The sequence below is a fragment of the Aquila chrysaetos genome, chromosome 8 (genome assembly GCF_900496995.4).
Source record: "Aquila chrysaetos chrysaetos chromosome 8, bAquChr1.4, whole genome shotgun sequence".
Lineage (NCBI taxonomy): Eukaryota > Metazoa > Chordata > Aves > Accipitriformes > Accipitridae > Aquila > Aquila chrysaetos.
Genome location: NC_044011.1, coordinates 7,421,189 through 7,433,274, shown reverse-complemented (window position 1 = coordinate 7,433,274; position 12,086 = coordinate 7,421,189). Strand labels below are relative to the sequence as shown.

General features: G+C 45.6%; 1 protein-coding gene across 2 annotated transcripts in view; it reads right to left on the bottom strand.

The window, feature by feature from the left end:
- The window catches only part of RPS6KA2 (ribosomal protein S6 kinase A2), a 318,108-nt gene extending 310,896 nt beyond the window's left edge, over positions 1–7,212 (bottom strand). For both annotated transcript variants that reach the window (XR_005933002.1, XM_030022665.2), the window contains exons 1-2: positions 6,880–7,212; positions 3,685–3,729 (exon numbers count right to left, since the gene is read on the bottom strand). Coding sequence is in view for 1 of the 2 variants with exons in the window: in XM_030022665.2 (XP_029878525.1) it covers positions 3,685–3,729; positions 6,880–6,942 (108 nt within the window). In the remaining variant the exon portion in view is untranslated. The remainder of the gene's footprint in view (positions 1–3,684; positions 3,730–6,879) is intronic.
- Between the last annotated feature and the right edge of the window lie 4,874 nt (positions 7,213–12,086).

Here is a 12,086-nt window from a genome sequence, read left to right as displayed (position 1 = left end):
TCAGGTTAGGGACATTTAAACTGGACATTTAAAAAAAAAAATCTGTAGGACCTGATAAGATATATCTGTGAGTGCTGAGGGAGCTGGCTGATGTCATTGTGAAGGCCACTCTCAATACTCCAAAGATTCATGGCAATTAGAAGAGCTTCTTGAGAGCTGGAAGAAAGCAAAATGTAGTTCCTACCTTCAAGAAGGAGGATCCAGGGAACTGCAAGCCACTCAGACTCACCTTGATCCCTGGAAAGGTGATGAAGCAAATCCTTCTAGAAAGAATTCCCAAACATATGAACGACAAGGAGATGATTTGGAGTAGGCAACATAGATTTGTGAAGAGGAAAATTGCACTTAAACAACCTGGCAGCCTTCTATGAAGAGGTGACTGTTCTGGTGGGTGAGGGCAGAGCAGTGAGTGGTTTTTATCTTGATGAAGCAAGGCTTTTGACATTGTTTCAATATCACCATCTCAGACAACTTGATGAAGTAGTGACTAGATAAGTGGACAGCGAGATGGATCAAAAACTGAACTGCCGTACTCAAAGGGTTGTGATCAGCACAAAGTCCAGCTGGAGGTCAGTCACTAGTGGCATACCCCAGGGGTCAATACTGGGTCCAGTATTGTTCAACATCTTCATTAATGACTGGGATGATTGGACAGAGTACACACTCTGCAAGTTTGTACACGTTACAAAACATGGAGGAGTAGCTGATACACCGGAGAGCTGTGCTGCTGTCCAGAGGGACCTTTACTGACTGGAGAAATTGGTTGACGGGAGTACCCTGAAGCTCAGCAAAGGGGAAATGCAAGGTCCTGCACCTCGGGAAGAATAACCCTATGCACTGCTACAGGCTGGGGGCCAAACAGCTGGAAGTCATTTTTGCAGAAAAGGAGCTGGGGGTCCAGTGGACAAATTGAACGTGAGCCAGCAATGCACCCTTTTGGCAAAGAAAGTTGACAACACCCTGGGCTCTATTAGAAAAGGCGTTGCCAGCGGGTCAAGGGAGGTGATCCTTCCCTTCTACTTGGCACTGGCGAGACATCTAGAGTGGTATCCTGTTCTGGGCTTCCCAGTGCACCAGAGACATTAACGTACTAATGCAAGCCCAGTGAAGGTGGACCACCACAAAAATGATTAAGGGGTGAGAGGACCCGACCTAAAAGGGAAGTCTGAGAAAGCTGGAATGTTCCCCTTGGAGAAGACAACGCAGGGGACAGGGAAGGAATGGAGAATGGATCTTATGTATAAATACCTGAAGGAAGTAAAGAGAACAGAGCCAGAGTCTTCTCAGTGGTATCCAGTGAAGTGACAAGAGGCAGCGGGCACAAACCAAAACACAGGAAATTCTATTTAAACACAAGAAAATGTTTTTGCTCTTAGGGTGATCAAACACTAGAACAGGCTGCCCAGAAACTAACTTGCTTGCCTTTGTGGACCCTCAAAGCAGGACAAACAGGGTCCATGGGCTTTGGGAGGACCTCCTAGGCGAACACCCTGGTGATAGCAACCCTGAGTAATTTGGGTGACAATTCTAGAGCAGAGCTGACACACACTACTCTAGGACCAAGAAACGCTTGCTGTATCCAACAATGCTGTTAATTTATGTCCCCCAAGACTTTTAAAGTACTTGCCCACCAACAGCAAGATCAGGCCTCAAAAATGAGAAGTGCAGTTTTTATAATACATTTTGCCATCTCATTTGTCCATACTACACATGGGATAAGAGAAACAGCAGGAGGCCAACATAGCCTAAAAGCAGGTTATTTACAAGACCATCCTTTGAGCAAATGTGATCCATTGCATTACATGATTTAAATTCACCCTTTAAGCCATGCTTTAATGTTTCCTGAAAAAAATGGCTTTGGGCTTGGGCACAGTACAGCTATCAGTAAGAAAGCCACCAGAACAGCAGACCGTTCTTTCCTACAATACCACTACAGTAAGATGCAAGCTTCATAGAAATAGAACAGGCTTACAGACTAAGCCAGTAAAGGGTTAAAATAACATGACAGTGGCAGAGTAAGGGCAAAAACCAGCCAGTTTTTCTTATTGTATTTTTCTGTAGTACTGCATAACGAAGGCGAATGGAGGAAAGTTAAGTGAAGGGTGAGGGTACTTCTACATTGGACAGTGAAATATCACTGTCAATGATTTGTTAGCGGTCCCTGTGTATGTGGTTTTATAATGCACAAGTGCAGCAGGTTTTTCAATCAGACATAAGTACATCCTCCCACTTGGCACACAGACACTGCAATTGCCTTGCTGAGGCAGGAGTAGACATACAGAAAGATAAACGCTATTGCAGATACCAAACTGCAAATTGTAATACTTACAGCAGTGAACACATCAGAAAATAAGAGAAGACAGGACTGCATTTTCTATATAAGTACTCATTACATGCAATTTTTTTCTGCCAAATTTAAAACTTAAGAATTATAAGATGCATCCCTAATGAAAGTTAACTAGGTTTAAATTCTTTTAGGAAATTAAGGCTATCTTCACAAAAAAAAAAATCCGAAAACCCAAACCCACAAACCAGAAATTTAATCTTCAGCAATATCCTCAAAGAATGTGATAAGCCCTGACACCTGCACTTCATTTCAGCCCCAAGCTTTCTGAAGAGTAATTTAGTGCTGTTTTTTTAAAAAACAGAAAAGGGGGGAAAAAGTTACATTTGGAAGTTGCATCCATTTCACAGAGCTCAAAACTAAGATTTCTTCTTCCTTTCTGTCATTAGGGGGGTTAAAACTATTCCTTTAACATAGCAGAAAGTAACAAAAACTTACCCTTGCACTGAAAACTAAACATCACAAAGGTAAGTTTGAAATTTCAAAGAATAAGAGATACTGGGAAGCTTAGTGTGTTCAAAGGTGGCTATTTAGACAAGTGCCTTTGCAGCCTTCCTTCAATCCTGAAAGGATTCAGTCTCCCTCACTTCTTGAAATCAGGAGATGCCCAACAAACTTTCAAGCACACCTTGATTTGCTCTACACAAACCAGCAGCACCTAGGACAAGCAGCAGCCAGTTTTACAGTCAAGCTTTGCCCTCAGCTCATCATAACAGTGAATGTTGAATTGTCCTCACCTGCTTTGTATCTTCATATCACCTTCTATCTCTTCTCTTTGACATTTAAACACTTTGAGGCAAGACTTGTGGTTTTCTGTAGGTATTTTTGGGTTTGTTTTAAATTAGCACAATAGTACAATGCTACTATAATACAAACAATAGATTAACTTGAAGGAAAGAGCTCAGTCTTGCTCTGGATGAAGAGCCGTCCTAGTGGACAAACAGAAATTAATTCAATTTAATAGTATTTGGCGTTAATTCATCAGGCACAATTCACAATACACAAGCATTGTTCTGATGACAGCTACTCTTTTTGAGGTCATCACAAAAATCTTCTCTGCAAGAAATCAATAGACCTCATGAAGTTTTATGTTCTTTCTTGGAAAACCAGCACAAGGATAATATATGGAAAATAAAATTCCCTAACCTGTAGTTGAACAAGTCTATTATCCTTTTTTCACTTGATCTTGTAATAAGAGACCAAAAAATGGGTTGGTTTTGCATCTTCAGGGCCAGAAGCATGTGGAGAAGTACCGGAGACATTTTGTTTCCACGAAGGCAGAAGATTATATCATAATAATTTCCTAACATTTGTGTGATCCATGAACAAAACAGATTTACCTCTTTTACAGGTTCTTCATCCAGGGCAGCATCTTCCACCACAGGCTAGTGAACAGAGAGGAGAAGAGAGAGGAAAAAAGTCTTGTAAATACATGTTATTGAGAAATACACAAGTCTAAGCCAGATTCTAGCACAAAATACAGTCAGTTTACTTTTAGTCAGTTAAGTCACTCCAAATTTATACTACTGTAGCAGGCATGTTCAATTCTCCACCCTCGGCATTTTGTACATCTTGGAGAGAGCAGGTCCTCATGGATTCAAAGGTTAATTTACCTGTACTAAGAGATATAGGAGAAAGCAAGAGCACACTAGCACTATTAAAATTGCTGATGAATAGTCAAAGCCACATTTGTCATAGAAATTGCACAATGAAGAACTAAACAAGATTATCCATGAATAAACTAGAGAACAAGAACAGTATTTCTTGCTGAGAAGGGAGAATATATGTATACACAGGATCAAATTTTCTAAACACTCAACTCCCATTTAAATATTGTCATTTAATGGGTGGTCAGCTGAAATCTATGAAGTGATGAACCCTTTGGAAAATAGGTAGAAAGATTACATAGAGCTTGATCATGCAGCACTTCCTCAGGAAAATATTCCCAGGGCTGCAATTCACTACCCCATCCATCCAGCTTGAGAGGGATCAATAACTTTGCCTACCCACAAAGAAATTCTAGACCCAGCAAATACCCCAATTTTCTTGCTTAGTTGTCAGACACAATTAACGACCTCCTGAGTCAACAGGTGAAAGAAACAGGATTTTGCTCCAATCTTCCTTTATAAAACATAATACAGAACATGCCCTCAATGCACTTTTCCTTATCAAGCAATTGATTTACTATAAATGCTGTCTTTAATATCTGCAAGTCATTCACCTGAGTCATGCACAGGCACTCATAAATGCCTCTATTTTAGAAGGTTTTTTGGCATTAAGGAAGGGGAGGAGAAAGAGGTCCATATGCATAAAAGAATAAAACTGTCTCCCTCCTTGTCTACTAACTGTGAAAAGCTTCTGTGAAAAAGAACAACTTGCAGACAATCATGAAAACATTTTATCCCACACAGATTCAGAGCCTGTGGCAGCTCCCTCAAATCAGTCCAATCGCTAGTGTTTAAGCTGCATTCAGCTCATTAAAGAGTAAACGTCGTTGCTGTTTGAAAAGACGACTGGTCTTCATGGACAATAGCCCACAAGAGATGAAATTAATTTCTATGTACCTTCACTAGATTTGGGCAAACAGTACTTTAGGAATTCTATCTACAGCATGATTTAAAAGGGTTATAAGCTATAGCATATCTTTAACCTGCTCAGAGATAACAATAAATTGAGCCAATAAATGGTGCTTTATCTGTTGTTCTCATCTGAACTGCAAAAGTTTGTGCCTGTCCTTCCTTAACCCTCTGTAAGCTTTTTGTAAGTGAAATCTCAGCAAGAGTGATAGAACAGTATAGCTCACAGCTATGGTATTCTTTAAAGCAGGAAATGAAAAAAAAAAAAAAAACCCAAACCAAAACCCACCCACAAAACCAAATATCTGGTTAACTAGCATTGTAACGGGTCAGGTACACTCGGTAAGGAGACCCACATGGTTTCTTCTGGAAGAAAGGTCTAAAAGGTCCTCTACCAACTAAAGAGGTGACAATAGAAAGCTGTGGTCCCAAACAATGGGCATTGGGCCTTAGTGCAGGAGCTTACCCTATGATCTAGGGAAGTTTTTCCCCAGAAGATGAGGGCAGAAAAAGCAATCTGAGCAACAACTGAAGTGTTTTCTGTCTGGGGCAGAAAGAAAAATACGGACACTAACAAAACAAACTGGTTTTAGGAGGGAGGGAGGGAGGAAGGAAGAGAACAAGCATGTACATGCACTTTGAACACTGTGGTCAATAGAAAGGCAGACTTGGGGGTGGGGAGAAAAGCATCATTTCTACATGTTCAGGAAAGAAAACCTGTTCACACTAAGTATAGTTATACAAGTCTTCTCATTGGGAAAGTGACATAACAAGGTGTCAGCTGACTTCTTAAACAAAATCAGGAAGAAAACGCTATTTCCAAGATACAACCTGTTTGTTAGCCCTCCGATTCCTTGCATCACACAAAGCAGAGCAAGCGGCAGCGCTCAGAAATGAATTACGCGATACAAACCTCCGGAAGCCCCCCAAACTCATTCTTAACCTAGGGACTCCAGAATGAGCTATGCTGGTATAATACATTATAGTATCACTTCTCCTGTATTGTTTAAATATGTAAACTAGCACTCTATACGAATGAAGCCTTTTCCACAGTTCAGCAACTCCTCTTTTGAGGCAAGTGTTTTGTGAGCCCTGTCACCTGGCTAGTTAAGTTGCACCCCGCTCCGTCCCTCTCCCCAAAACCCTGTTACGGTACTCTGACCAAAGCACCGGTGTGGGGGGAGGAGGAGCATTACAAATTAAACACACCCCCGCCAGGTTTCACTCATCTATTTCCATCACCCGTTACAAATTCACACCCTGGGCTGAGAGACGGTTGACCAGAAATACTTTTTTTGTTGCACTACCCGAGAGCCCCAGAAACACTCAGGAACCCACCCTGCCCACTGCTGCACCAACAGACCCCTTTCGCTGACGACCTCAGGCAACCTTAAATCGCAGGTAACGGAACTCTACGAGACGGACCGCGAGCACACGCCAGCCCGCTCATCACCGCGGCGTGTGTGTCCCGCACGCTCCCGACAGCGCAGCCCTGCGCTTAGGGCCGACGGGCGAGGCTCCGACTTTTATTTTGCGCCGATGCTGAAACAAACACGGGGAAGCTCAGAAATCACAACAGAAGCGAGGACGGCGGACCTAGCCTAGGCTGAGATTAGCGCTCACGCACGTCGCGTTTAAACGCGAGCCCAAGCTCCACTCGGCCGGCTTTGCAGGTTTCCATCCCCTTTACGCGCTCCTTCCCTTCCAGCCGCCCCAGCCCTACGGTTCCCACCCGAACTCGCCGCGGGGTGCGGGGGTGGGCAGAGGCCGCCGGACCCCACCCCCCCCGCCCCGCTCCAAACCACTCCGGGTGCGGGGCAACAGGTTCCCGAGCCGAGCCTCTCGCCGCGCCGCCGGTAGCGAGCGGAGGCGGCGGGGATCCCCCATCGCACCCCATTGCGCCAGGTTCGGGGCAGCACCGAAGGCGGCGGGAGAGGGGGGCCGCCGGCGGCCGCTCACCTCCGTCTCCATGGGCTCCACCTCTATCCCCTTCCATAGCTCCAGCAAGTGGGCGATCGGCATGCTGGGCGATGCCTGCCGGGCGCCGGGATCGAGCAGAAAAGGAAAGCGCGGCGGCGGCCGCCGAGGGAAGCGGGGCAGGAGGGTAGCGGCGGCGGCCGGGAGCCCCGGCGGAGCCCTGCCCGGGACCCTCCGCCCGCTCGGCAATATGGCTCCCCGCCGGCCCGCCGCCGCACCCCGGGGCGGCTGGCTCGATCGCTCGCTCGCTCGCTCGCAGGCGGGGCGCGGGCGCTCCGCAGGCGCGGAGGCAGGGCAAGGCGAGGCCGGCCGCTCCGCAGCCCCGTCCCGTGTCCCCCCCTCGGCGGCGGCTCTCGCTTTTAAGCGCGGGGTAAAGTTGAGCCCGAGGAGGCGGCGGCGGCGGCGGGCGCTGCTATGGCGACGGCAGCGCGGCCCCCCGCGGCGGGGAGGGGGCGGCTGCGCCCCGCCGAGCCCCGGCCGCTGCCTGGGGAAGGATGGCAGGGCTGGGGCTGGGGCGTGGAGGAGGAAAGAGACGGGGAACGGGCCCCCCTTCCCCCCCCATTCAGAGCGTTCGTAGCGTGGTAGGCAGCGCAGCCAACGGAATGATGGGTGAAGTTCACCGAGCCCGATATTATTCCAGTCTTAAAAAGAGCTACCTTACTTATCACTTGCTTTGCTACTGTATTTCTTTGTCACGAAGCCTGTAGTAAAGCCTGTCTGTTCAGATACCGTTTCCTTCTGCTTCGGCTCTCACGGCCTATTACAACCTTACCGTAACAGGCATGACACGCTGCGCCAGATACCCAGCTGCAGAGAGCACGATTCATGCAGATGTTGATTCGGATTCTCCTCAAATTGGGGTTAAAACACACACGTTACCTTGTTCAGGCAACTTTATCATGTTCCGAAAGGCGTTACTGCTAAATAAATCACTGCTCTTCAAAGAACCATTTCGGAATAGTCAGTGTGCAAAGTGCATTTTTCTTCTGTTCCATGCTCAAAAAGCCACAGCTTATTTCCATAGCAGCAGCGCTGCACAAATCCAGAGCAACTTTGTTAACAGCAAAAACTCTTCTGCCAGTTTACAAAGGAACATTCGAGCAGTGTTCCTCCTCCAGTCCCGCCTCAGATCCCTCAAGCTCTATTTAACACAAGTAAGCTGCCCTGTAAGTCTAAATGCCAAGCAGGGTTAGGAGAGAGAGTCAAATTCACTGACTATGATTAAAAAAAAAAAAAAGAAAAAAAAAAATATCAGACCTCACCCACAGCCAAAATAGAGCCGTGCATTTAGATACTGTTGCTTGAACCCAGTCTTTTACTTCTGTGGTACAAGATGAACACTTCCCTTGACATCTGCACCAACACTGAACTAACAACTTGTAACACCAATTATGCAGCTTCATCTGCTTTACAGATTGAGCAATTAAATATCTAGATCACTGGCTTTACTCTCTGCTCACAAAGAAATACAGTGGGAGTGATGTCAATCACATAACAGACATGTACCTGAAATGCGAAGCTACAATATCTGGCTGCTACACACTCCCTGGCTCTTGTGTTCTACCCCTGCTTCTTCCCAGAAGAAGCTTTACCCAGACTGGCTCTCCCAAACAGCCTTGCAGTGCCAACAGCTGTGAGGCCAGAGCCAAGATCAAGTGGAACAAATTGAGAGCACAAATGACACTTGCTTTACAAAACCCAGACACCTTCATCCATCAGACACATGTTCCCAGAGAAGATATATGAAGATTGTACATGATCATATAGAATCATAGAATCATTTAGGTTGGAAAAGACCTTCAAGATAATCGAGTCCAACCATTATCCATGCCCACTAAACCATGTTATGGAGTACCTCATCTACGCGCTTTTTGAATACCTCCAGGGATGGTGACTCAACCACTTCCCTGGGCAGCCTATTCCAAAGCCTATATCATACGCATCATCTTGATTTTTAAAATCTCTGTTTAGCTCCAATTCACAGGATTGCATTTTAGCCTTTGGGACACAAAGCTCGGATGCCACAGGCTGAGAGCAGTAGCAAAGTGTATGTAACAGCAGGGAACTGGGGAAGTGGGACAGGCACAGGTAATCTTAGGGGGGGGGCAAATCAAGGCAATGAGTCTGGGATCATTGCATCTGCAGTCAAGTTAAAAACACGTGCATGCAGATCTATTATTTTTACATCTTTTCTAAGAACTTCACTCAACTCTTGAGACATGCAGTTACATGCTTCCTTAGGTATTAACCTATTACCAAACCAGGATATCTCAAAACACCGGTATACTTCCAGATCTGTTTGGTCAGTCCGTACATGCATAAGGTAGAAACAAAGAGAAGACCAAGTGATGATATCTTGTTATTGCTTTAGCATATATACTTTTGTTATAAGCATAATGCATGTACCCTGCAGTAGATTCACTGCACTGTCAGCACCAAGATGTGAACTGGACCTAAATTCAGTGTTCAAATTTACTGGACTAATCAAAGCATGCATTTCATATTCCATCCCTTATCCCCACCTAAAGAAAAGCAGAATTTCTCAACCTCAACTAAAAAGAAATTCAAATATTGTGGTTTTCAGTCATTTTTTTCCCTTTGCTGCATTTACTCACCCATGTAATCCCACTGAACTCTATGGGACTGGTTTTGGCTAGAGATTTTGCAAGAACAGCGTCTCCCTCATTAATAAGAATACTGATTTTCTTCTTAACAATTTAAGTATTCTGCTAGAATCTTCATTCATGAGGAAAAGCATCTTTAGATGTCCACAAGCTTCAGATTCCCAAGTATTCAGCAAACTAAGTTTCCCATATTAGAAGTGGGCATATTTGATGTAATTAAGAATTTGAAACACAAGATTAATCATGTAGTGCTAGAAACCTTTTTGTCACTACAAAGTGATCAGTCATTTTCATTACAGTAACATCTAATGGACAACTAGGACTGACATCCTTTTGTACCACTAGAGTAGCAGAAAAATCCATGCTTCCCTCCTGAAATCTCCCTATGATCCATTTACAAAGACATTGGGCCAGAAAAGGGACTGAATATCACAAAATTAGGATTAATCCACTTCCAAAACCACCACATTAGGAGCGGGATAAAGAAATAGAAGGGAAAGGAGGGATGGCATACATGGAACATAGCAGATCAAGAAAACACACAAAGGAACAGACAGAAGTTCAAAGCAGTTGGTCTCTGAAGACACACAAGAAATCTGGTCAGGGCAAGAGGTAGTTATGGATTTGCCCCCCACTCCCCCCACCCCCAGAAAGATTAGTTAACTACATTCACAGTTTAGCAGAACTAATATTTGCAGATATGCTAACTAGGCCAAGAACAGCAACTTGCTTCAGGAGTATAAAAGTATTTTTGTCTCCTGTGTAACGAAGCACCGGACTACTTGGTGATTTTTAGCCTATTTTTACCTCTTTCCTGAGTACTAGGTAATGGCTGCTGCCAGATGCAGAGTAGGGGGGGATTAGACACATCAATATTTTGCTGTGTTATGGCAACTCCTACACTGGCAGTGTACAGTACAGAAGAAAATTTCTTAACAGCATTATCTATAAATTGTATTAAGATACTTTGCACTAATAACTTACACCTCCACTGCTTTGTGAAAAAGGAAAGTACTATTTCCCATTTGATGCACAGAAGGGAAAAGGTGCAGAGAAATATTATTTTCTGTCAGTAGCTCAACCCAATTCTACATTCATGACTCTAGTACTAGTTAGGTTTAACGTAATCACCTCATGCCAGAACTCATGCATTCATGTACACTCATCTTCAATCAAAGCTTCAGCTACATAACCTTTTCTCCCAGGTTATGTGTACCTAGAACATGGCCAAAACATGCACTACTGACATAGATGCCAGCAAAAAATTCTCTCTCCTTCAAGGAGATTCCCAAGGTCCCTCTCTGTATTTAAATGCCTTTTCCTGCTTGCCACACTGTAAACATCACCTATTATTAGGCTGGCCACACTGCCACACCAGCATCACATACCTAATTTTTTTTTTTTCCTGTTTCCTTTTTAAAATTTCAATCAAGTCTTCACCCAAGTGAAGCCTCCTTTCCTGCTGCCATGGTTTCAGCCCAGCCGACAACAAAGGACCAGGCAGCTGCTCCCTCACTCCTTCCTCACCCCCGGTGGGATGGGGAGGAGAAAACATAAGGAAAATCTTGTGGGTCGAGACAAGGACTGGGAGGGATCAGTCACCACTTATGGTCACAGGCAAAAACCAGACTCAACTTGGGGAAGAAACAAAATCAATTTAATTTACTACCAATCAAATCAAAACAAAGATATTAGGAAGTAGAACCAAACCTTAGAACACCTTCCCCCCACCCCTCCCTCCTTCCCGGCTCAACCCCACTCCCCATTTCTCCACCTCCTCCCCCCAGCGGCGCAGGGGGACGGGGAATGGGGGTTGGGGTCAGTTCATCACACCTTGTCTCTGCCGCTCCTTCCTCCTCAGGGGGAGGACTCCTCACACTCTTCCCCTGCTCCAGTGTCGGGTCCCTCCCACGGGAGACAGTCCTCCACCAACTTCTCCAACGTGGGTCCTTCCCCTGGGCTGCAGTTCTTCACGAACTGCTCCCATGTGGGTCCCTTCCACAGGCTGCAGTCCTTCAGGCACAGACTGCTCCAGCGCGGGCTTTCCCAGGCAGTCCTGGCCATCTTGAGGGGCCCCCGCTCCCCTCCATGGGCTGGGGGGGACAGCTGCCGTCTCACCACGGGCTGCGGGGGCATCCCCTCCTCCCCTCCTTCCTCACTGACCTCGGTGTCTGCAGAGGGGTTCCTCTCACATTGTGATCCCCTCCCTCACTGCACATTTCCCTTCTTAAATCTGTTCTCCCAGAGGGACTACCACCAGCACTATGGGTCAGCCTTGGCCAGCAGCAGGTCCAACGTGGAGCTGGGGGAGCTTCTAGCAGCTTCTCACAGGAGCCACCCCTGCAAACCCTTCCCCACTACCAAAACCCCAACACACAAACCCAAAACACCTGCACATAGCTTTTTGGGCCAAGGCTGACACTTACCTGTCTGATCAGCTGCACCACCATGCAAGCAAAACTTAAACTTCATAATCTCCCAGGCACACAACAGCTCCAGGAAACATTTTCTTAAAGGATGATTTACCCCAAGTGCCAACACTGAGAAAAGGTCAGGTCTCTGAAG